General features: G+C 38.3%; 1 protein-coding gene across 2 annotated transcripts; it reads right to left on the bottom strand.

Annotated features, from left to right (window-relative positions):
- Nucleotides 1-832: 832 nt before the first annotated feature.
- On the bottom strand, nucleotides 833-26,314 carry PAXBP1 (PAX3 and PAX7 binding protein 1). 2 transcript variants are annotated; one of them, XM_052673948.1, is made up of 18 exons: nucleotides 25,789-26,314; nucleotides 23,997-24,125; nucleotides 22,968-23,144; nucleotides 21,682-21,903; nucleotides 20,967-21,065; nucleotides 19,955-20,180; nucleotides 18,808-18,997; nucleotides 13,924-14,047; nucleotides 11,728-11,827; nucleotides 11,157-11,272; nucleotides 9,064-9,263; nucleotides 7,391-7,535; nucleotides 7,074-7,195; nucleotides 6,323-6,399; nucleotides 5,987-6,053; nucleotides 4,298-4,444; nucleotides 3,833-3,987; nucleotides 833-2,260 (listed from the first exon to the last, which is right to left on the bottom strand). In XM_052673948.1, the coding sequence occupies exons 1-18, from the start codon at nucleotides 26,246-26,248 to the stop codon at nucleotides 2,143-2,145; spliced, it is 2,874 nt and encodes a 957-aa protein (XP_052529908.1). In that variant the 5' UTR covers nucleotides 26,249-26,314; the 3' UTR covers nucleotides 833-2,142. The 2 variants fall into 2 exon arrangements, with proteins under 2 accessions (XP_052529908.1, XP_052529909.1); XM_052673949.1 differs by having other exon boundaries at nucleotides 21,808-21,903.
- Nucleotides 26,315-26,474: the final 160 nt, after the last annotated feature.

Here is a 26,474-nt window from a genome sequence, read left to right as displayed (position 1 = left end):
GTAATTTTAAAGCAAGCATGCTGAACTGCTCAATTTTAGAGCAGTCCACTCAACCAAGCAGCAACGTATAACCATTTTTGAAGACCATTTCATGACATGCAACTGCTTTGTTACAAGCATTTAATTTGGGTCAACGCATAAGAGAAATGGCTGAAGAAGGGCAGAAATGGAAGGTATTTTGTTTATAAATGAAACTGCATATCAGTATTTACATGAAGTCTTTAAGTACCAAGGCAATCCTAGCCATTCAAATACATTACTCATCACTCATAACAATACTTTGCAAATTTCTGTGCACTGCTCTCCAAGTATGACATATAAATATGAAAAGGAGAAATTCCTGCAGTGTGCATCAGCTTAAACATCACAGACACACAGCAGCAATGTATGAGAAGGAAGATGGGCTAAGTGCAGTATGACTACCTGCTCTTCTAAGGAATCAATTAAGAAAATGACTACAACCTACCCCGAAAAAAAAAAAAAAAAAAAAAAAAAAAGATTTTCCATAGCTGTAATTTATAACAAAATTAGAAGGAAGATATTTTCTTCACCTCTTTCTTATTCTATCATTATCCAAACTAGAGCAAAATGCCTCCATTTTTAACAACAGCATTTAAAGTTGTCTCACGGAGACAACTCAAGGTTTGGAGCCCCGGTAGTGATGCACACCTACTGAAGCTGCACTTACACACCTTCAAAAACTTAAATGCAGCTTTGTATATGCTATATTAGAAAAAAAAGCTAAAGTCTGAGATGACCAAAATAGTTAGCATGCGTATTTTTTCCTTTACGACTGAAAGGAATAAAACTTATCGAGTTGCACTGCAACAGCTCCTTGACAGACGAGTTTATTGAAACAAATTTTAAAAGCAGATATTCTGAATGTACTCCATCAATCTCAGCAGTTCAGAAAAACAATTGTTCAGTGTCCAAATGAAGTGTGCATGTTACAAATTGTACATTTCTAATATACTCATTTATACCACGACATGAGCTTAAAATACAGTTTTACTTCATGTTATTCAGGATGTCAATTTATTGCTATAATTCCCCCCAAAATGTAGGGTTCACCAGTAAAACAGCTCTTAATCCAAGGCCATTACAGCTGTTAACATGCCTCAGACCCCAGGATCAAATCATTAGTGTTCCAACGTGGATCACCCTGTTTTAAAGGATTTTCCTTCCGATTTCCAAAAAAATGAAATGCTTTGTTTTCCAAGACTGTATTCTTAGTTGCTATTTAGCAGGAAATGTAACATTTGAATGTTTACTACAGTATAAACACTTCCAATTCTAGGATATAAAGTTTTCTCCACCTTTGCTTTGCTTTGCATCTTCAGCCATACCAATCAGAAGAAACAGATTCCCAATGTGAAGTTATAAAACGGGATACAAACAGTGAACTTAGGCACCAAGGGCCCAGAATTCATTTTCAAGGAGAAAATAGTTCACCTGTGAAAGGTGCTGGGGGATTGGGAAATACTGTAAATTTGCACAATAATCACAAATTTGCATTGTCTGCCCAAATTAAGAAAATAATTGAACACTGATTTGTGTTTTCTCATCTCTTGTTTCTAAGAACAGTCTTAAGAGTTTCAGTCTGAGTGCAGCACAGCTGCTTTTTAAAGGTTTGGTTGCATTTGGAAGCATCTCTACTATTTAGGCCAAATGATTTTCACAGATTTAACCTGTTAACCAATAATATGATCATTTTATTTTCAAAACAAGTAATTTTTAGAAAAAGGAAAAGATCTCCATATCCAGTGTGAAAGTAACACGGTGGTATAAATATATGCACGCATTGCATTACACTTAATATATTACACACATTCCAGTTAGCCATGGAACAACTAAACAAAGGAGTAGATGACAACTAATTGTGGGTACAAAGTGTTTTTGTAAACAAGATTTTGAGAAACTTCGAGGAAAGCCTGATTTCTGGGAGGGTGACTACTTTGGAATTTCATTTTTGCCTCCAAAGAAAGTCAACGTTTTCATTTATTTTAAAGGATGCTGTATATAAGAATGCACTTTGTATTAAAACAAAGATCAATACTTTACAGTTTAAGAAACTTTACATATGTACATAAATTACACACATCAGGAATGGTTTTAAAGCTCATAACGAGATGTCAGAAAAGTCTATTTTCCTTCTATTAAAATTTTCAACTCTTTTACATTGTGATCATTTGCAACTGTCACAGCATGATCCAGTGCTCGTATACTTGCTAGAAGCTTTATGATCTGCTTTATCTGCTCCCTAAAAAAAAAAAATATTTAAAAAGAACAATCATGTAAAAGGAACGACAGAAAAGCACAATATGACAGTACAGCAAATCAGTTTCAGGTAACTTTGCATCATCTCCTGTTTGCTAAGTCTGTAAATTAAATTGGTCATCGGCTCAGCAATGAAATTGAAAAGAGGAAATAGGAATTAGTCATTCAATACTAGATGAGGTATAAACTGAAAGAAGTCCTGGATTATTTATGGTACTGTGTGCAGTGAGTCACAGCTCTCTTGATAAATGATGTTTGAGCCAAAAAAAAAACCCTAACAAACAACAAAGAACAAATATGTTTTCACACATGCCTTACAAAGGTATGAAGCTGGCCACCAACAAACTGCATTTCAGATCCAGCTCAGTCCTGGGAAAGAACGTCCTACCTCAGTGGTCAAGAACAATTTTAGTGTCTTGCAAGGAAAGTAGACATGAATTTTCACCAAGTTCCATAAAAAATACTTGAGGTCCAAAATTCATCTTAAAAGTGAAACCATCTGGTTTGTGAAAAGGCACTCAACTTGGAAAACTAATATCAATAGGTAGGGATAAAAAACAGGCTTCCTTCTCTTGAGAAATTAATGCATTTTTCTTTCAAACAACTACACTAGGATTTATATGAACAGAAATGCTGTTCTTTCATTATGCAAAATAATATTTCTGCTGCAGACTTATTTTATGTGCTTAATGGGAACAAAATAACAACTGATACAGACAAAAAGACTCCTAAACAAGATTTGCCTGCTATACGACAAGGGAAATTCCTGTCCTTGTATTTCAGTGCCGTGCACAAGGATCTAATTCCACTGAGAGCCTCAATAATTGAAGAGTAACTCAACAATGGCTCAGGCCAGTACAGGTATCAAGAGTGACTAATGCAGGTAGTATGGGATCCAAGTTTCAGTTTAAGTAGGTTTTCTGAAACAACAAAACTACTGACCTTGCAACCTCTCCCTGTGCAACAGCACAATAATAAACATTCTTCCAATATGGTTATGTTCATGTGTATCAGTGTAACAGTGTGGATATGAAGTTCACCACTGATTAGACAACCCATCACAAAGCATTTCAGGTCACTTGGCTAGCAGTCACATTCATGCACACATCTAACCCAAGCTTTCAATTATGCTGGTTATCAGATACAAGTAAAATTGCACTGATCAAGGAGAAAACAGGTTCATCGAGTTGATTGCATAAGCAAACAAAATTTTTGCACCACATACAAAAGCACAATCTGTAATTCAGGAGCCATTGCGTAGGAGTTTGCAACAGGTTTACAAGGTGAAGCAGCCCAGAACGAGTAACTACAAAATGTGCCACAATCAAGGACATTAAGGAGTACTGCAAAATGCTACGAATGCTTAATGAATTTCAACAGCTGCTGTTTTCAAATACCTTTAAAAATTCACCCCACCTACCATACCACAAAAAAATTTTAAGTTTGTATTCAACAGCCTTCCAAAAGACTTGTAGCAGAACGGAGATACTTACCCGTGGTTGCATACAATTAACAAAGCACAAGTATTGCCACTGAATAATTCAAACTAAGTTACCTTGCATTTCTTTTCTCTACATCAGAGCAACCAATGCTGTTTCTGTAAATTGTATCAGCCAGATGAACAAGGTATCTACAGAAATTTTCTAGCTGCGAAATAGTCTTGTCTCCTTTTAGATTAGCAAACCACTGTTTAGGAAAGCAAGCAATTACCTAGAAAAAAACAGGAAAAAAAATTAAAAAACCAAGTATCAAAATGTTAGAAGTTTAATGACACGATCTGTTCAGTCAGCAGGTAAGACTGTGTTTACAAGGCTCAAGTGAATAAAACAGCAACCCTCCCCCCCCACCCAAATCAACTCCAAAATTCAAGTAGTAAAACACTGAATCTCTGCAAGTGTAAGATAGCGAAGGTTCTCTCTTTGGTTCATCAACGTTACAATATTAAGATATCAAAACCAAGATTTCAGAGGTAATCTCAAGTTTTAAATACATTTTGAATATTTTGTTTGCTATTACTCACACTTTGTGCCTTCTTAATGCTGTCATCTCCATACTCTGAGTTTTGAAAAGCCATAAGAATGTATCTGTTTAGAAGCCCATCTATTGACAGCTCCTGGAGAGTTTTGTTTGAAAGGATTCCATACCACTGGAGAAAGTTTCCTAACAACTGAAAATACAACACAGGGAAAATAATTATTTAAAATTGTCACGACTCCTTAAAGTTAATCAAGTATCTAGAGAGTCTTCAAGTGCAGCAGCATAGCTTAAGTAAAGCAAGGAAAATATGCCTTTTGATAGTTCTAAAAGTATTTAGAATTCATAAAGTAACAGCTTAGAGTGCTATAAACTCTTGTACAACAACCATTATCTCAATGTTCCTTACATTTTGCCCAAGGAATCGTTGAAAAAACCACTAAAGTTTCAAGCCATTCTGATGTCAAAATTTGATGTGAATATCAAGTCAAGTGAGACCTAGCATATGCCACTCAGGGGCAAACTCACAGCCTCTCATCAGTGAGATTCCCAGGCATGCTGTCAGTACGCTCCTATTTTCAAGGCACACTGAAACAAAAGGCACAGAAATTGCCTGAAGGGAAGTGCTGGCTAAGCCAACAGTACAGCTGTTATTCTCCAGTGGTATACAGCCTGTGGAAAACTGCTGCCAGCCTTGTAGAAGGGAACACAGCCAGCAGCTTACTGTCGAAGCAGATCATCAGAAAATAGTAATAATGGACTTGCTTCCCAGTTTCTATTTCTCATCTGCAGCAATGCTATCTATACCTGCCTCGCAGTGAGAACTGCATGCGCAGTTCTACATGGCCCACGCTCCAAGAAGTATTTTCAGAAGTGGGCAGCTTCATTCTTAAGAGACACAAGCCATAAGAGAGTTACCAGCACCACTCTTCACAACAACATTCTCATAAATAAGCTTTATGCCCCTTTTTGCTCTAGACAGCATTTAAGAAGTTGACTCTTACTTCAAAGTGAAAGAAGTCAGTGCTGAATGTTTAAAGTAAATTATTTCATTGCAAATGCATTCAAGTATAAGGTTTCCCTCACTTCTAAATAGAAAAAAAACAGATAAAAGTTCTGTTTGCATGACTATGGAATTCAGCAGTTCAATCAACGTCTCAAAGTAGCTAAAAAGGAAATATAACATTTCCAAGAGAAGGATAAAAATTACAACAATTACAGCTTCTTATAGACCTCTGACAATTCTATAAAGCACCTGCCACACACAGACATTTTTTTCACTCTTCATCATTTCAAGTAAACTAAGATCAGAACTGCTGCATATTTTACAAATAGCAACATGCTTTCCAGGGGGATACAGAAAACTGTCCATTTCTCTAAGTTATTTTCATGAAAATTCTCATGCTACTTAAAGAAATACAGAAAAAAATCCTCTAATTACTACAAAAGTAAATTAAAAACTTTTTTTTTTTCTGACAAATACAATGACATTAAAAAACCTTGGTTGTTGAATGTGCCAAATAAACCCACAGTGTAGAAATAAAAACAATGCCCTTTCACTTGGCGATCTTTTGAAGAAGGCACAGCATGTTACTGAAGGCTAAGAATCCCACTTCAGAATTCTTTCAACTAGAGAAAAGGCAACTTTCCATCTACCATTTTCCACAATTATGAAGGGGATTTTATTACTGTGCTGACTGCACCAGAAATTTACCAGATGCATTTAGTGACTTACCTTAACAGACGACCAAAACTGACGCTGGAAAAACAAATATGGACCAGAGTTCTTGTTCTCTAAGACACTGCAAAGTAAGAGATTTCTTTAATGAGCAAACATCATCACTTCTGTCTGGAGTTTGTTGACTTCCTCCTTCCCACATAAAGTTCATTTCTGTAAATATCCCCTTCTTCCACTGTGCCCGTTCTTGATAATTCCTCATGATAATTAATTTGCTCCCACATCCAACCAGTGAACCGCACAGAGGTATGGAACAAACCTTACCAGCTATGGTCAGAAAACACTTGACATGCTAATAGAGAGGTCAAATACCACAGTTGAAAGCAAACTTACTTTTTGGGATATAAGGGCATGAATACGTCATCATCTAATGTTCTCCTCATTCTTAGCAACAGTGCCTTTAAAAGCATCTGAAACAGATTTTTATTTATTTTTTAAATAACAGCCAAAGTAATGCTTAGTAGTTAAGCACTCAGAAATTGATTTAAAAACAATAAAGAACATTTGTGATCCTAAAAGTAAAAGGCACACAGACTTGAGCACACACGTGGAGTCTTCGAGACATCTGTAACGATTAAACTTTAGAGCTGAAACTTGACAACTTCAATAAATAGTGAAAGCAATGAAATTACTTTATCATTAAGTCTGGCCACACGATTAGCTATAATGACATCAGCTGTTTTGTCATTTTTTTTATCTTCTGCTACCTTCCCTGTGCATGCAAACTTTGGCCAATCTCCCATTACTGTAAAGGCAATGCATTACACACAGAACCTGAACTCATGACATTAGTTCTTATGTTCACAGAAGAAGAACCACCAAATTATGATTCCCCCCCCCCGCAATACATGTGGGAGAAGAAGAAAAGTCTAACTATGTTTAACCTGATCCTTAAAGCAAAAATTGCAAACCAAGTCTTACTTCATTTGCCACCTCTAATTAGTCAACAGAAAAAGAAACTCCAAACAACTCCTTTCTGACTCTCCTTAAACATGCTATGTTTTTTCCAGTATGGTGTATTACAAATACACCCAAATTCCTTAACTTACCCAAGATACTTACGTAAAAAACAAAACAAACTTACTTGTGTATTTTTGTTTTCAGCATTAACCACTGAAGGATATCCATTTACTAGCTTTTGTACAATTGCTACCATTCTTGATGTCTGCGTTGTAGAAAAAGGATCCCATATATTTTCAGAAATCACTATTAAAGAGAGAAAAGAATTACTCCATTTTGCAAATGCTCAAATAAAGTAGAAGGACAGTCACTTAGGACAGTAATTTACAAAGCAGTAAAATCTACTGGCATAAATAAACACCAACTTCCTCCCCCTTTGTTGTTGTTGTTTTTTTTTTTTTTTTTTGTTTTTTTTTTTTTTTTTTTTTTTTAAGATTATACCTGTTAATTTAGGAAGAACAACTCTCTCTACAATAGTAGGTAATAGTGAAATATCAGCATCATCTTTTTCTTGCTCCTGTTCTTCACAGCCATAAAAGAGCAACGATTCAAACCACAACATAGTCTCAAAATCTCGACATTTGCCCTAATAAAATGAATTGAAAAGATATTAGCTTCCTAAACAGACATTTGAAGTCAAGACATTAAGATAATAGCAATAAAAAACAACAGCCAAATGAATGACAGCCAATTCACTGTAGAACCACACAATGACCAAATCATAAGAAAGTGAAAATGGTTAAAGCAAGACTACTTTTTTGGGCAGCTGCTGCCTAACATATTTTAACAACTAACTGCCCCTGAGCAAAATAAGAAGGAAATATGAGAAACAGTTCATTGGCACTGCTTTATAAAATGATGTTTTCTGAATTAAAAATCTCCTGCCTTGTACTTTTTCAAACTTAGCAAGATGTATAAATGGGAACAGTGAAGCACAAGAGAATTCTCAAATCTTCATTTTCTATGTTATCTTGCCACCAAATAGCTTAAGCTTTATTTTGCCAACTTAAGAATTCAAATAAAATCAGCATGGGGAAGGGAAAATTCACATAAAGTTTTAATTTTTATGAGGATGCCTTTCACACTAATTTATTCCAAGTAAACACTCTGAATGTTCTCTGAAGAGGAATCTAGCTTCCCCTCTGCAGAGCAGAGAAGGCAGAAGATCACCTTCTGCAAATATTCTCTTGGTAGTTAAGAAAAAGCACTTCTGAAGAGAGGACAGATTCAGTCATTTGTGACACATTTGCAGAAGGTGCTACAGATGTGTTAAGTTTTGAAAAGGAAGACGACTTTCTGCCTTCTTAGTCTGCTTTCTGAACTTCATTTCTTAGCAAAACAAACTTACACAATTGCACTCATTGTGTCTCTTGATATACTTCCCACTAAAAGCCAACATGGCAGGAAAAAGCAAGTTCCTACCAGTACTTTGCAAATAAGCTCTTGACTTCAGAAATACGTAAGGAGCTTTCACAGCTAGGAAGAACAATGGGAGGCCAAAATTAGGTGAACTGTTTGTCCTCTCATGGCTACTCCTGACAGCACACACACAAGCTGGACATCGAATACTTGCCAGGAACATTGTGTTGCAATTGTGCTGCCCTGCTCCTCCCATGTTCCTTACCTAATTACTGTGTGATGAGTACTATGAGGAAGAGTTGAAAACTGCCAGCCAGAGTTCTATGGGGTATGAAGGGTGAGTGGAAGAAAGAAAGGTATATAATATAGGGACACAGATCACAAGCCCAATGAAAAACAGGCTTCTTCATTCCACTTCTCTTGAAGAAATATCATCTTTAGAATCACATATTTCCCTGAAATATTTTAAAACTCAAATGTATTATTTAATATATGACTTGGTTTTCGGCCTATATTGCTCCCTGAGAAGGTGCCAGCATGTGCTGAATTCCTAGCAGGCGAGAGCTGAATAGAAGGCAATAGTGCAGGAACTCCCCAGAAAAGCACTTCAACCCAAGACAGGTCACCACTTTAAGCTTCAAGCCTACAATACGCATTTATGAGAAGCATAGGTACAATTCACCTTGCTCTGCAGATGTATGAAAGAATCACACTATACAGAAGCTTCTGTGAACACTGCGTGCCCAGGACCTTACCTCCAAAGGAGTCCAGACAAGCAGCTGAAGTCTGATTAAAGGGTTGAACAACTTTGGTAAACAGAGGCCAATATAAGCATCTTTGTAGGAAGCAAAGTACTTTGAACGCCAAGCTTCAAACTGGGACTTAATACAATCAATTGAGTAAAAGCTTTCCAAAACATCTTCAAAAACTTTGCTGGATTCTTTCAATATACGGTCTGGTCATGAGGGAAAAAAATAGCAACAGATTAATCACCTATTGCATATACAACCTCTCTCAGACTTTAATGATGACTGGCATAAGCCAACTCCTACCAACATTACAAAAAAAAAACAAAACACCACAATAACAACTAGTAGCTTTAAGTCCTCTAATAATTTTGCCTTAAATAGCCATATGCAGGAGAACAGTGTGGACCTTCAGAGCTACCTTGTTTTGCACCAGTGTTTGGAGCAGGTGATCTCTCAGTACCTTCCAACTCACACAGTTTCACTATTTCATTCAAGTGCAAGTGCATGGCATCCTTGAGATGTGACAACTGAATCAGTGCTTCAGACAGCGGGTGCTGGCAGACACCACAACACAACACTTCCCGACATCTCCCAGGGTTAACTCTATTTTAATTGGACATTCTTTGCTGCAGTCAGTTTTAAATGTCCAGTTACAATAGTTAATTGCACACAATAACTAGTACACATAACAGGTAGAGAGGAGTCAGTACAAAGTTAGATAACATTATATAAACGCACTGTTAATGCTGTGATCCAGATAAAAATGCTATGAATAAAGGCAGTGGGGCTGAAGTGCATCTCTCTGTTCCATGTCGTTCAATGATCATTCTGGACTGTCATGAGGGTGAAGTATGAATGAATAAGAAATGCTTCAGAAATCCTATGCCTACTCAGAAACTGACAATACTTGTAAAGAATTTTGTAAATGTGACAAAAAGCAACACAGCCGCACAGAATTTTTAATCTAGATCATTTAACATGCAAAGTGAATTACAGCACCTAACAACTCTTAAGTAGTTCCTATGTTCAATCAGAGCTCTCTGCCTGCATCTGCAATTTTGGTGACAGGCCAGCAACTAAAGGTGTGATTGTTTGCACTTCTGATGCACTTCTGGACAGTTCATTTAATTGCCTTTTAATCTAGTTATACTTTGGCTCTCCACAACCGCCTACAGCTATGACTTCAGTGCTCTTTCTACACACTCAGCAAAAAGAAAGTAATTTTCTTCATGCCCTCAGTTCTCACAGTTTACAAAATAAATGTTCTCGTGGCTGCATCATCCCTCCTCACATATACACGTCCAATTCTATATACATGGCCTATACCAATCTACTTCTCCACATTTCTTCTAATTTGATGAAATTTTCTTTCATTAGTGATAACTGTACTCGGTTTCAAGGTGAGAAAGTAATAGGATTATTGCTTTGCTACTGCCTTCACAGTTACCTCTAGTATTCTGTTTATGCACAGTTAAGGCTACTTTGAGTAAACCAATCATAACACCATGGGGGAAATGCAAAAAGTCAGCACAGAACCTTTCTGCAATGTTTGCAGTCAACATCACTTTCTGTCATCTGCAAAGTTTGCTGTAATACAAGCTTATAAAATTTTTGTCCCAGCATTTCTGTATACTGATACAGGACTCCATAAAACATGTCACAGAACCATTAGTGTTGAAAAAGACTTCTACTATCACCTAGTCCAGTCATCAGCCTATCGCCACCATACTCACTGACCACATTCCTCAGTGCTACATCCACAGTTCTTGAATGCCTCTAGAGAAGATGACTGCACCACCTCCCTTTGCATCCTGTGCCACTGCCTCACTGCTCTTCCTGAGAAGAGATTCTTCCTAACATCCAACTTGAACCTCCCCTGGCGCATCTTGGGGCCACTCCCTCTCATACTATTTCTAGGTACCCAGAAAAGAGGTGGACCCCCAGCTAACAGCTGTAGTGAACTACAGCCATTGAGAAGCTAATAAGAAATGGTTCTTAAACTTTCTCTGAAACATGGTGAAATACATGTACAGGGTCAACTTGTATTTTTTCTGTCTTTTCTACATTTGATAGTGTAAGGCTTCTTTATCTTTTCTAACCTCGTTCCATATTGAAGTTTGTAATATCCGTTGAAGTTTCCTCATCATCACTGGAAAGGCCTTCAAGGTGATCTGCCATCTTCCCAGTTTGCTCTCTTGCTTGTCTACGACGAGCTCTACAAAGGATCAGCAGTATAATGCACTTATTACATTTATTCCCCCCTATATCATGAACACAGTTATAACTTTAAGTGCAAGGAAATTCAGGTTGAAAATAAATAATAACGAAAATAACTACCAGTTTGTCACTGCCTCAAACATCCCCCTGTGTTGCTGCCTCAAGCAATGGAAGGAAGAGGAACCAGGCAGAACCCACATAGATACCAAATGGGCTTATTATAGTTTCTTAGAAATTCTGAATTAGCATCATCTAATTGTCATTTGTTTTGTACTTCCAGATGCTAAGTTGGGATATGTAGGAACAGTCCTCCCCAGAATACCAGTTGAAGTGTTTTCTTCCCTTCACAGGAGAGGAACAAACAGTGCTATTTATGCTAGCATGCTGCAGTGGAAAACTGCATTTTGAGAACAGGCAAATACTCCTGATGGACAAGAAATCCCAGCACTCTACCTTCTAGCCTCTCTTTCTGCAGTCCGACGCTTAACTTGTTCTTGATAGAGCACTCTGTCTCGTCCAAAAGAATCAAGATTTGGTGCCATGAGCGCTTTATCTGTAAAATTACATCGGTGAAAATTAAAATGCTTTTCTATGATTATATGAATATACTGTAGGCTGTTTCACAAGAGCCCTGTGCCTACTTTAAACTAAGTGTAATTTGAAGTAGAAAGTGTAAGATGCATCCAGAAGCCTAGAATCCGCAAATATAGAGGTTAAAAGAGGAAGTAATGGGGTTCAGAAAAATCTGCACTCGAATGTCAAATAGAAGAATCTTTTCACCATACTTCACTCTTGTCCCTCTCACAACAGTGCACAACTATATAGAACTTAGCATTTTAAACAGAAATTGCTGAAATTGAATATTCCCAGGCACAAAGAGTTCCTAACATAAACATGTTCACCATGCATCTTCTGAAAATAAAATGAACAAAAAGAAAGATGGAGAAGAGTGACCAGAGTCAGAACACATGATATTCCAGAGTTCTATTCATAATCTCTTTACCTGTATCCTTTGTATTGTCTACAATTTCAACTGCTTCAAAATCTACAGGAAAATGGATCCTCTCCCCTCCTCTTTTTAAGCAGCAATTCATTAAAGATGTTCCTGACAATAGCACAGCTAACAGGGAAACCTGGTTACTCTTTTCAGGTAAATTTTTAGAAGTGAATTGAGTCTCAGTCAGTGCTCAAGTCCACCCTCTAAGATACAAACATCAAAATTTAAACACAAGCCTATCCAAATTTCAGGAGTAAGTTCATGCCTTTTTTTTTTTTTTTTTTTTTTTTTAAATCAAATGCTGTTATTCAAAGCTACTGGTCTTTACACAAAAATAAAGCAAAACTTGGCAGACCAATCTAAATTAACTTCTATCTCCTTAGTGTTCTGACACTATATGAAGGAAGGCAGATTGCCTATGTCTGCACCACGCAACACATCAAAGGTTGACACTAGTTCACTAGTTTCTGTGATAATTTGAAGGAAAGAACTGAACTATTCAAGATGCAGTGCAGTTTATTCGCAATATTTCCAGATGCTAAATAAGCTCTCTCTCAGCAATGACATCTGTCACTATCCCACCACCAAACCCTAGTCCAAAATAGTCAATTTTAGGCTTCATTTAGGAGATCTGTTTAAAAGCGTGCTAGATATCTAGTTCTCACAAGCACTTTTTTATGGTAAAATTGCAAAGCCAACATGTGATGCTTAGGGGCTCCAAATAAAGGAATACGTCTGCTGACCGTTCTGTAAAGAGATGACCAACTCTGAAGGCTCAGTGCTTTGTCACACACAGTAAATGATATCTAATGGTACCTACATTTCAATTCTGGCAACACTGTGACAGAATAGGAAATGGCTTTTATTATAGGATATTAGGTCAGCAACAGGACAGAAAAGAAAGCCATTCTAAAAATGAGGCACTCTCCAAAACAGAAAGAAAACTACTATTAATGTACGTTTCCCATCTTATGGCACGCAGAACAAAACTTCCTCCAAGGATTTTATGTTTTCTTCTAAGGTAACACACCTTTGTAGTGTTCTACATACTTAAGTGATACCACAAGAAAACTCATTGAGACTCTCCCATCTCCACACTAACGGTAAGCAAGTATTTTAACTAATTTTGAACTGTAATGCATATAAATTTAAGTTGTATTAGTCTGATTTTCATCAAGACTCTTCCACTTCCTTTACCAGTTCAGTGTCTGAAATGAAATGCTTCTGCTACCTACAAAGTAGAGCATCAGGTAAAAGTAATCTCTAACCCAATTTCACAGCTTTGTATAAGTTAAATGTAGAAGGTACAGGAGATTTCCAGATTCAAGGAAATAAAAAAAAAAATAATCTGACATAAAAGCATGAGTCACGAGGCACCAGTATGGCCACTGCCACCATGCATACATTTCACAGTGCTAGAAAAGAGGAAACACAGTTAAGAGCAATAGAAAGGAGAGATGAGGTCAGAGTTAGAGCGACTTTGAATTTAAACCAAAACAGATTAGAGAACTTTTAATCTAAACTTGTTTCTACCTCAAGAGTTAGGATAAACTTCAAGGCAGTCAATATTCTAAACATTTACATTTACAATTAGCCATAATAAGTAAACAAGGTTGTTTAATGAATAATAAAAACCTTCAAGATGGACTGACTTGAATGGCTTGAAAACTCCGAAGATTCATCTTTAATATCATCTTGTCGTCTTTGGACAAGGCGGGAAGCTCGCTGTTTGTACAGCTGGTGCATTGCAGATTCAAGTTCATTAATCAGAGGCACCTGTAAAAATACAACACACTACGTAATATCAAATCCTCCAGGTGCTTAGCTTTCTGGGGTACCACACTACTCCGAAGCATAGCACTGTCACTGCACTTCTAGCAGCACAAGCTCTTTTGCTTTTAACCATTTGTGTCATTTGGACCAGGAAATATTTCGACTTGAAGAAAACACATGCATTTAACAATGTTGGCAGCTTTCAATCATAACGATTAGTGTTCTGAAAGAAATCGGTATTGACTGAAGGAGGCAAAACACTGAGACAATAATTTCAAAGTGAAATGTTACTTAAAGTCCTCGTTTTCCCTGCTAAGTGCATTTAAATGTTGTTACAAAGCTTATTGTGTAGTCATTGTATCCACTCTGTCTTTAAACAAGAATGTAGCAATATCCTACAGTTTATGTGAAACTGACTCTACCCAACGAGGAAAAGAAAAAAATCAAATAATCAATCTAACCTACCAAATACCAGCAGGTATTGTTTTGCCATAACTTTTATTAGTATGCATAGAAATATTAAGTATAGTAAAACAAAACACTGCTGAAATGCAGTAAAACAGTGCATAAACACTTTATGGGAACAGGTAAATCAATAAAATGTTATTCTAGCCTATCATTAAAATCAAAATTGTACAAATAGTGGGAGTTCTGCATTAAGTATAATCTTTGAAGGATACACGCTTCAGCCGGACCTGCTACTTAAAACAAATTAGACTGAATTTCAGGAGCAACAAAAATAGGTGATAGCAGGAATATCCTGACATTAAATAGCAGATTCACTGCCTACTTCTGCAGAATTTCATTTCCTGGCACAAGTTAAAATTAGTCCACCATAAATACTCAAATGCAAAAGAGAATTTTTCATGATCTCTTAATTTGGAAAAGCAAGTCCCATGAGTCAGTTACTGCTGGTATGAATATTTTTATGCCATATCCTCCTTACCTCCAAAACTATGTTTAGTCCAGTCTTCCACCTTAGCTCAGATACTTCATTGCTGCCTACCAGCCAGGATTACTTTTTTTTTTTTTTCCCCAAACAGAGATAAAATCAGAAACTGTTTCCTGACGTAATTTAGAATGTGACTCAGCAGCTATTTAAAAAACTCCTCCAGTAAAATTTAAGACTATGACATTACAGCTGCAAGGCCATTTCAGCTGAGAATGACACACACTTCAGAGGACAAATTAAATGAAAGAAATACTAGCTCTTCGTGGTATAAACTGGTCTGCAGAGATTAAAGGCTGTGAAGTAGCTCAAAATACATGCAATTTTCTTCTGGAGAAAACAAAGCAGAGAGAATGGAGAGAGTAGGAAAAATCCCACTGTTGAAAGGGCACATTCTGAATTCAAGACAATTTTGAAAAAAATAAATAATAATTAAAAAGAAATAACACAGCTTGCCACAGAAAATAGTTTCTTCCCTTAAGTGTGTCAAGGGAATTCTAAAATTGAGAAGTTAAATTACAAATTTTGACAGCATCTCTAGAAGTTCTTCTATACTTGCCTCAAGATAAACAAATAAATAGAATAATTAAAAAAAAAAAAAACAAGAAAAAACTATGCATTTAAATATCTAAACCCAAAATATTTCTCATTTACAACATAAGAGACTTAGAAGCCATCATTCTTTTATCAGTACTGTGGTTTATGAGTGACTGACAGTTTCACCGACTACTATAGAGCTCTTTCATTCACTGTTCTTTTGTTTGTTTTTTAAGTTATTAACTTATATTCAGCAATTTATTTTACATTCCCCCCCCCCTCCCACACACACACTCACTGTGAACAGTGTGAGAGGAAAAATGAAAAGTTCTCTGAACATTTAGCAGACGAGAATCATTTTAACCTAATTTCAATCCCCCTTCCTGATGCAGACAAATTGCTTTTGCAGGTAAAGTAAGAGTTCATCTAATCATGCTAACAAAGATAGGCTTGCAATGATCTGATCTTTTTATATCCCTTACTTTTCGAAAATGAGAAAGTGCAAGGGACACATGACAACTTCCCAGCCTTCTCTGAAAGCATAATTTTGACAACAATTACTTGTGAAGAAGCTACTAATGATGCAAAAATGTTCCATTTCCTTGGTTTTACCATTTGTGGAGAAAAACATCACAAGATTTGGCATTTCTATTGCTTGTTTCTAGCGATCTTGTAAGACCTGGCCTGTTATAATCTCCATCACACCTTATCAATGAACAAAGCATTTGTAACACTCAGCATTCCTTCAAAATCAGAATAGAGACAAAATAGTCTTGCTTGGCTGGGGTCCCAAAAGACTGAACATGGCACACAGGTGCAGAAATAAGGTTAATCAGAGAAAGAAGTTCTACTTTATGATGTTATCTTTTGTTCTAAAAAACTAAATCTATGAACATATAAGGAAACTCTGGGGCAATGGACTCTTTTTGAAGAGAACAAGTACACTGTGTGTCCATTTGTGCTTGTTCAGCAAACAAATTCCTTATTCAGACCAGTATCAATGTGAATTTGACTAATAACAATGACCAGACTTCATACAATAAAGAGAGAGCATCAATGCATCATATTTGAAAGGACAGGGGAGGCCCTGGTTTTACAGATTTAGGATATGTATATACACACACATATCCCCACAGTATTACTACATATATGCACATAAGGATACATTTCTTGTTGTTGTTACATAATATAATCATAATATATAGCTATTATTATTATATACACATTCTATGTTGTAAACACAGATAAATGCAGTTGTTTCAAATATACAGCATTAAGGGCCACAGGCTCTACAGAAAGCTGAAAGTAATTTACGTCTACACTAAAAAAATAAAAATACTTTCCTGCTGCATTTCATTATTATACTTAGTTAAAACCTGATAATCATTTGTTACCTTTTATTCCTTCCTTCTCAGCCCCTTTTTGAAAAGAACTTATGATGTCCTGTTAGCTACTTTTGATTTGATTTGTCACGCTAAAAATACTGAATTCTGAAATAGTTTATTTGGCCAAAGAACTGAGGAACACACAAGACATTGTAATTGATGTAATGTGTCTGTTAAACTGTTTGACATCCTAATTTTGCAACTCAACTGTAGATTCAGGCACTATAGCAGCCTCCAACTGAAAAAAACACCAAAACATTTCTTAAAACAGCCTTAAGAAGTATGAGATGATAAAAGTCACAGCTTAAGAGTTTGAGGAACTGCATGTGGATACTTTTGGGAAAGTTGGGGGGAAGAGGGTTCAAATATACAATCCTTGTAAAACTGGCCACTGGGAAAGCAAATGGATATTACAAGAAAGCAGCTTTGACAAGCCTAATTGTTAAATTATCAACAGCTAATCGTCACAAGTGGAATTGACTTACTTCCTAGTACAGCTAGATACATAAAACTTTCTGAAGAAGAACCGACACAAACTGTTACACTACTTGTTAACAGTAAACTTTCCTGGTTTTACATGAAGTCTGGAAGACTAAGAGGCGTGGTTTTCACTCAAAACAAGGCATTCCAAAACAATTTGTTTAAAGAAAATATTAGAACAAGATTGTGTGGACAATCAAAGAGAACAACCACACAACAACATATTCATGGTGTTTCAGTTGTGTGGACGTTCTCTTGGACTGGTAAGAGGTCTTTTAAAAAGCAAATGCTGAATACAGATACAGATAAGTTTGTGTTTCAGAAGTCAATTATCTCAGACAAGGAATATAATTTCTCTTTAATTAAGAATTTAGGCATCTGTGCAACCAGCAAAGATAGAACAGTAAAGAAAAGAAGGGTACCTTCATTACTCCTTACTAGAGACTCAGGAATACTGCTTCTTTTGTGAACAGTACTTTTTATAACTAATTCATTAGCTGGGCAGATTAACTGGTCCAAACATCCTGGGTTTGTCCACAATTCATAGTTCTTCTCTAGCTTACAAGACTGAAGATGGGAATCTCCCAAAACCATTAATGATGGACAGTTACTAACTGACCAGCAGTCAGAATGCTTCTCTCACACCTAACAAGATAAGTAAGCAGCATCTTTAGCCACTGAAGTGATTCTGGCAGCTAATACAAGAAAAAGATGCCATATTATTGTATTCAAGTCAAGACAATGAAGCCTGTACACTGCTAACTGAATTTGACAGCTCCTGTATGTGCCTGCATACACATACACACACACACATACATTTAAAAGAAAACTAACTACATTTAGCATAATGAATAAAAGAAAAAAGACTAAGTTTTCAAGTTAGAAACATGCAAGAGTACCATACTACATGATGCACGCTACAAGATGTACCTCTTTTAATTGTCTTCAGAAGCTTACAGTTTTTCTTCTACAGACATTAGAGCACTAAGAAAGCCATAAAACTACCTGGCGGTAGGAAGCTTACAATACAAAATACAAGTGTTTCTTATTGCATTCATAAAACATTCAAAGAACTGGCAGTGTAATTCAGTCATTATTTTTCTTCACCTGCTATCCAACACAGGCCAAAAGCAGCATCTATGTAAAGCTGAAATGCCCTCAAGACAGAGAATCTAAAAACGTTTTTAGGTGATCTGAAGTCACTAATGTGATACACTGTGAAAGAAAGGTTTTTGACAACCAACATTACTTTCCATGATGCTACCTCTTCAACACTTGAATAACCAAACCTTTGCGAGAACATGTTTTCAGGGGACCTTTTGAAAAAATCATGATGTGGTGTTTGGCATGTACTAAGAGACTTTTGTTTTTTTTTAAAAAAAAAAAAAAGATGAATGTTTTTACATCCTTACCTTTTCACTGAAACACTCAAGCAAGTCTTGGACATACCCTCGCATTTCTTGCAAAAACTTATACTGTTCACCAATACCCCCAGAAGACCCTTCTAATCTTTCAATTGCCTTGGTAGAGTCCTCTTGACTTTGCTGATGTTTCTCAAACTGCTGCCGATTAGCTTTGTGCAATTCTTTCATAGAGTCCAACCTGAGAGGCAATGGATAAATAACAAATTTACATCCAGAAGTCTCTATCCTTCAGACTGTTGAGATATTAGACAGTGCAAGTACTAAGTATATAAATGGAAATACTGTAAAGAGACATTCTCTTTCTCTTGTCACTTTCTCTCCTCCCTACATAAACAGTGAAGCTAATAATTTAAATTAATTTTCTAGACTATGCTGAGTGCATTAAACTGTTAACTCCTTCAAATTTTTACAGGAGTTGGTAGCACTTACAATACTACTAGGCTAGCCCTACAGAAAAACAGAGAGGAAAAAGTATTTTATGGAGAGAGGGGGAAAAAAAACAAAAACAAATGCAGATGAATTATGGTTCCTACAAAGCAGTTACCTTACTCTACTAACTTGCATTACTAGTGGAGTTTCTAACACTACAATGGGCATACAAACCAATATTGCAGACAAAGTGCAAGTTGTTCATTACTAATAATTCCTCTCCGCAATTGGGATGTTCATTTAGTAGGACCTTTTGTGTAGCTGACAGATTACAACTTCTAAACAAAAGAAAAAGCTTACACTAAAATGTAAATTCATTGTCTACTGAAGCATAAGATTTTCATTTACAATTTAAAAGAATGAAACCTGCTGACAAAGCTAAACACCTCACTGGCCTTTCAATTCTTGACTATAAGATTGTGTAGCGTCCAGAAGATGCAACTCAGACCTGTCTTCAACAAGATCAATGGTCACACATTTAAAGCTTCACTTCCAGAGAAGCAATCCAGGGAGACTTTCGAACAAAGTGTCAATGTCATCTTCACTTTGAGCTTTTTTTGTTTGCCTTTTAATATTTTTTTTTTAATGGATGTGCCAGTCAGTACTTTTCCAGCGATGAAACTGTGTTTTCTCGAGACTAAAAGATGCCTGAGGAACAGAAAGCTAGGGGACATGTCTTTAAGTCTAAAAAGATGGTCTGTCCTACCTGTCTTTAAGCTGTTTCTTTACCAAATCAATAGTAATAGGAGTCATCTCATTACTGGGTGTTTTGAAAGGAACTGTATTATCTGTTTTTTGAGACTTGGCTTCCGATGATCCATACGCAGCATAAGTGTATGGAATGCCATATGACGAACCATAAGACAATGTCTGGTAAGTGTTCTGGTAGTACAGATTATTCACTTCAGCAGGCTGACTTGGCTGAACCTGAAGTAGGAGGACATGCAATTGTACTGTGTTAGACTTCAGAAAAGGACACACGTTGTTTCACATCTCAAATGTTATAAAATGAAAATGGTAGCCAGAAACCATCCGTGTGGCAAATTCATGTGGGTTTGACCCTTCATCTTCCAATATCTAAGGTCTCAAAAGTGCCCTCTTAAAAGGACAAAGTCTTAACATTGTTATTATTCTAAATGTTTAAAAACTTGCTGTAAACATAAACAATAATTTTAGCCAGCCTACAACTCCTAAAATAACAAGCTATTTTGAACTAGACTAAATTTCACTAAGACTATCTATTAGAATCAGTGTTTTGTTAGGATTTTTCTGAAATGTTTTTTAAAAACGCCATTATCTTCAACTGAATAGCAACTTCACTGTTACAACACATGGCACAGCCTGCTACCAATTCCAATCGCATGTTTATACCACATGAGAAGATGCAGAACCAGAAAACAAGCTCTGTTTACAAACTCTAAAGCCACTGACAAATAGCAACAGAGGTCTCTTCCAAGTGGTGTTGTTCTAGCCCTATTTCATGCTGCAAAGATATGCTGCTTACACTATCAGTATCTATCCCAAACAGAGGACTACAGGAATGGGTAACACTCAATATTTAAAATCTGATCTCTCATTTCTTTTTGAAGAATATCAGAAGTTACAAACTGACCTTCTCAGACAAAACAGCCTTCTGTAAACTACCCTAGTTTATAATGGATTTAGCCAATATAGCAGAAACAAAACAAGAGCAGCTCACAACAGAATACGTGCCTGAGGTATGTTGATTCCTTTCCGTATCTGTTCTTGCTCCCATCTACTGAGTTCCTCATCTTGTTCCCCTGCCACCAGTGCCTCATCATCACTCCCCTCAATACCTGAAGAGGAATAAAACAGATAAAACAGGTAACAAAAACAAATTAACATATTCATAGTAAGGGCCATGAGTTCCAAAACCTAAAAGACCAAGCTTTGGCGGGAACTTCTCAGTGCATTCTCTCTTTCCCTTCACAAGATGCTAGCCCACAAATCATTATCACAGAGGTTCCACTGCAAAAACCTAATGGATAAGTTTGCAGCTAACTGTTGGTAAAGCTCTCTAATATTGAGAGAGCTTTACCTCTCTCTCTGCTTTCTTGCTATTTTCTCCTTCTCCAGAAGGCCATTTCACTTCTTTGCCAAGAAGCAGAATCTTATATTCAAAAACTGATGTTTTCTTTTGACAACTAGTTGCTAAAACAGTTTAGGAATAATACTAATTGCTCCTCAGTGTAAGTTTCTACCAGATTAAATAGTCGCATGCTTCTAACCAAAGGAACAGAATCTGTGCACAAAAGTTTACAAGTAGATTCCATTATGCAGTACTTTTTCTTAAAAAACAAATTAAGTACAGACTTCAGTCTGAAAAATGTGTTGTTTAAAAACGTTGAAAGGGTGCACTTGCAATAAAACCAGTGCAAATATTGACCAGTTGTCTCTCTGAGAAGATTTTACCTATTTCCTCAGCAATCTTTTGCCTTTGGGATTTTTCCTTCACTGTAAAAACTATTCTCCTCTTCTCGTCATCATCTTCATCATCACTGGCATCATTTTCATCTTCTCGAACAAGGCGGCTTTTACCTGGTTCACTGTCAACAGGAGTAAAGTCTCCAAGTTCACGAGCCATTTGACGCTTTTTCCTAGCAGCATGAATAAAAGCAGCATCTGGAATTTCTCCTAGAGACAGATGTTCACAGCGTTAACCACCCACTGCAGGAAAACAGGTATTACAGCTCCTTATTACTCATCTCTGCCATCCTACCAAAGCACATTAGTAAGTGGCAATAAAAGTCAGAGGAAAAAAAAAATCTGTGCTCACAGAAACATTTGCAAGTAACCTAAAAGCTACACATGTAAACTTTCAGAGCAATAGCTCTCAGATATGGAATCTTTCCCAAAAGATCTGGCTCTGCTCTCATTAGCTCACACACTATAATGGCAGAAGCTTGAAGTCCCCTTGGGAAATACTCCTAGAGAAGAGGATGCCTTTTACAGGACTTGACTGTTGCACCAGGAAGAAAAAACCGAGATTCCTCTGAAGTCACTCCCTGTTCTGATATTGCTCCTAACTCTTGTTACTTTAAGGGAAACAAAAATCCTCAGCCATTTCAACAGACGATGGTAGCTCAGGGGACAAAGGACACCAAATAAGAAGGGCAACACTCATAAAAAAACAACCCACAAAACCAGATTTATGAAGGAAAAAAAAGTAAAATCACTAATACAAGATTAATGCAGCTTACTTACATAACATGAAGAATAGCCCCTGCAAATCTATTTTTTGAAACGTTAATAAATCTTTACCACTACTTTGACTAGTCATGGACAAAAGGTCAAAGTTCATATTCTCTTTATACTTGAAATAAGATATTCTTCTCCAGCTTGCACTATCTCTACAGATGTAATAACATACATACTGTACCCTTCTGCAATTTTCCCTAAAAGGAAAATTCACTTGGGAATCAACCAGGAAATTATTTTTTCCCCTGAAATGCAGACTCAGAGCATGCAGACGGAGGCTCTATTTGGGGAGCAGGCCATCACCAAGACAGCCACCAATAAGAAACTACTTCCTCAATTGGATTTCTTTGGCCTCGGGGCTCGACAGAAAAGTTACTAGGCAAAAAAATAGAGGATAACATTTTAGATACCTCACAGACCCGTAACTGAGACATTCAAATTAAAGACAAACGCTGGCTACAGCATTCGTTTAACATATCAGACATACTATGATAACCAACCTGGGCGAAGAACATTCAGCGATGATAGAGCACTTGAAAAAGCCCCACCAGGTTTTGCTTTTTCTTCTTCCTTTTCACTTTCAACTTCCATTTCTTCTTCACCATGTTCGCTGTTTGCAGTCCCATCTTCTTGACCTATGTCCTTAATCTGTCCTGTCTTTTCTAGTGGTGGCTCAACTGTTAAGACAATAAAGCCTACATTTTACTCTTTGGTAAAGGTCACTTGGAGGGATTTTTTTTTTAAAGGACTAACATTCTAGGATTCTTAAAATCAAGTGAAAGCAAATTTCTCCATGGGATTACATTCAACTTCCATAAGCTTCAGCTGTATCACTGTGATTTTTAGATAACACTTGTACTCACGGGTTGTAGGTTTCACTCTATCCAAGTAAGTGGTAGAGGAAAACATATCAAGATACTTTACCAATGATTTTCCCAATAACCAACAGCAGAATTACAACAAAACCGAAATCTCAGGCTCTACCTACAAGTTCTAGAAGACCATGTACTGTTAAAAGGTCCATCTGCTCCAATACTTTCATCTTGTCATCTTGATCACCAACTCTGCTCTAAGGTCAAACTGTGAAACGCACAACTGTTGAGTAATTTACTTAATAACAAAAACCATCACATCTCACTCCCTCTTTTTTCCTTTCTGACAAGCTGCTTTGCAAGGACATCCTGTCAAATAAGCACTAGAAGTAGTGCTGAACTAATAATAGGAAGAAAAGAAATGGATCTGACATAAATAGTGCTGAAACATAAACTACTGAAGTCTACTGAGAGTTGTAAAGGCAGCTATCTGAGAAATTTCATCCTTCAGCATTCATTTCTACTGACAGAGATTCAAAGATCTCTATCAGCATCAGAATAGCATTTGTGAGGTTCAACTGAATGCATTCAACATATACTCTAGTAATAATACTAAATCCTATAGAAGGACAGACAACTCATCCTGAAAACACGTGATCTGTATTTACAATTCTTAATCTTTGCCATTAGAGAAGTTACTGTTAATTTTGCATTTACCATCTGTTGGAGAATTGACCTCTGTTCTAACTTTTGATTTTTCAAGATCTTCCTTGTATTCTTTCTTCAGCTGTTTTACAATCTTTTTGCTGTAACTTGATTTCTTCACTTTGAAAACTTCTTCGGTTTCTTTAAAAGAAAGTTGAAAAACATCACGTCAGATTTGCCAAGAAGTACAGTTAGCTATTATACCTCCTTTGCACGTAGATCTCAAGAAGCACACTAGGAACATAATTTCACGTGATTGCACATTTGCACTACTGTAACAACAAGAGCCGCATACCCTTTCACAAACACTCTTGTCTTCCTTGTTTCCTCAGGGGTCATTCACAGCACAGTCACAGGAAAGCAAGGCAGAAGCTGAAGTATACAAACGTGACCTGCTTTTTATCTGTATTCACTGCTGTTTCAATTTTTATTTTTATTTTTTAAACAGCAGATTCTTCATTGTGATCACAGATTAGAAGAAAATGAGAAGCCTCAGCATTTTGCATTAACGCTCTCGTCATAGCCACACTTAGGCCAGTATGACTAATGAGTAAGGGAATGACTGGTTTTTGCTGCACCCACAGCTTGAATGCCTGCAGAGCTACAACCTATTGAAAGGTATGCAGTACGTTTGGAAAAAAAACAAAACAACAAACAAAAACAACATGCAGAAATTCAAAGTTGGATGCAGGAAATCCAACAGCTTTTTCTTAAGTAAATACTATTAACACTGCGTTTTCAGTATTTGACAGGTTTTCAAACCCGCAGTTCAGAGACCAGAGAGAGTTCTTTGAAACAAAATATCAAAAGGCACATTAACTCTCCTCTAGCAGAAGATCACAAGACCTCTTAACACAAAACAAGTCTGATCAAACCTGAACTTCTGGGATGCAATGGACTCAGTGGCTTGAAGAGTGCTTTTTTCATCACTGTTTTTAATGTGTAACAACTATTGCCCATCAGTAGATTAGGACGTGCACAGGCACAGTACCTGTGGCAGGATTACTACCAGAGCACTGAACAAGTACAGCTATGCTATAAATCAAAGTACAGAAAATGTTCAGTCACTTTTCCAACTACTTATGAAGGACAATCCAGTAATCTGTGAGGAAATAACTACAACAAAATACTCATTTCACCCAGAGTCTACTCATAGAACGGGTGATCTGACACATCCACAGAATCACAGAATGGCCAGGGTTGGAAAGGGACCCCAAGGATCATGAATCTCCAACCCCCCTGCCACAGGCAGGGCCACCAACCTCCCTATTTGATACTAGACCAGGCTGCCCAGGGCTCCATCCAATCTGCCCTTGAGCACCTCCAGGGATGGGGCATCCACAGCCTCTCTGGACAGCCTGTGCCAGCTCCTCATCACTCTCATAGTAAAGAACTTCCCCCTGACATCCACGCGGGATGAAAGCAAACTTGATGCAGAAGGACAGCAAACACCACCCTCCATCAGCACCACAGGCCCGGCGGGACCAAACAGGTTGGGTCCAGCGCCTGGAACCATGCAAATCCAGGTCCGGCTACTCCGGACACGAGTGCAGCCAGGAGCTGGAGTCAGTGACGCCCGTGTATCCCTTCCAAGTCGGGGTGCTGTGATAGTAGCTCACCCCGCTAAACCATAGCGAAATCAAGGAGCACATCCCGGTGCCGCCGACGGGGAGCTCCCTGCCAGCACATCCCTGTCGCCAGGAAGGCTGGCCGCAGCCCCTCACAGCCCACGTTCCTCGGCCACTCCACTGCCTTAAGATAACAGAACCACGGCGCAAATTCAGCCCCGCCACCGCCGCCTCACCCTCCTCCTCGTCCTGGAAGCTGAGCAGGCTGGCGCGGGGCACCTCTTTGTTCTCCCGAGCCCGCTTCTTCTCTTTAGGCCGCCCTGTGGCCGGCAGCCCGTTGCCCTGCGGCGGCGGAGGCGGCGGGGGGGGCAGCAGGGAGGGCGCCGGCAGCGCCCCTAGCCCAGCCCGGTCGCCTCCCATCAGGCCCAGCCCCAGGCCGAGGGCTGCACCGTAGCCCGCGGCGCATGCGAAGGCGGCGGGGCTGCCGGGCAGGGCGAGGGGCACGCAGCCGGGCGGCAGAGGCAGCAGCCCGGTGCCCGCAGCCGCCAGGGCCACGGCGGAGGCCTCGGCAGGCCCTTCTCCTCCGGCCCCAGAGGCCGGCGCCGGCTCCTGAGGCGGCTCCTCATCGCGCTCTTCGTCCTCCTCTTCCGAGTCGTTCCGCTTCCGCACGTTCACTCTCCGCGCCTTGCGGAACATCCCGCCGGGCGCCGACCCCCCGCGCCGCGCAGCGCCGGCACCGGCACCACCCACTTCTGCCGCCCCGCGCCGCGGCCCAGGCCCGGCTCGCCGAGCATGACGGCCGCCGCTCCGCGGCCCACAGCGCCCCCTGTCGGCTGCCGCCCGCCGCCTCCCCCCTGGCAGCAGACAGAAACCTCCCGACCATAGAGAGGCGGCGAAACGAGGGTAGAGAGTACCCAGCAGG

The sequence above is a fragment of the Tympanuchus pallidicinctus genome, unplaced genomic scaffold (genome assembly GCF_026119805.1).
Source record: "Tympanuchus pallidicinctus isolate F22 unplaced genomic scaffold, pur_lepc_1.0 scaffold14, whole genome shotgun sequence".
Taxonomy (NCBI): domain Eukaryota; kingdom Metazoa; phylum Chordata; class Aves; order Galliformes; family Phasianidae; genus Tympanuchus; species Tympanuchus pallidicinctus.
This window is presented reverse-complemented; position numbering and strand designations above follow the sequence as displayed.

Excerpts from the sequence above, each read along its gene's own strand:
- PAXBP1 (XM_052673948.1), bottom strand. The coding sequence starts at position 26,248 with ATGTTCCGCAAGGCGCGGAGAGTGAACGTGCGGAAGCGGAACGACTCG. Across the intron at positions 18,998-19,954 it reads AAGAAACAGCTTAAAGACAG|GTTGGACTCTATGAAAGAAT; the intron begins GTAGGACAGACC and ends ATTGCCTCTCAG. Across the intron at positions 4,445-5,986 it reads AGTTTTGGTCGTCTGTTAAG|TTGTTAGGAAACTTTCTCCA; the intron begins GTAAGTCACTAA and ends TTGTATTTTCAG.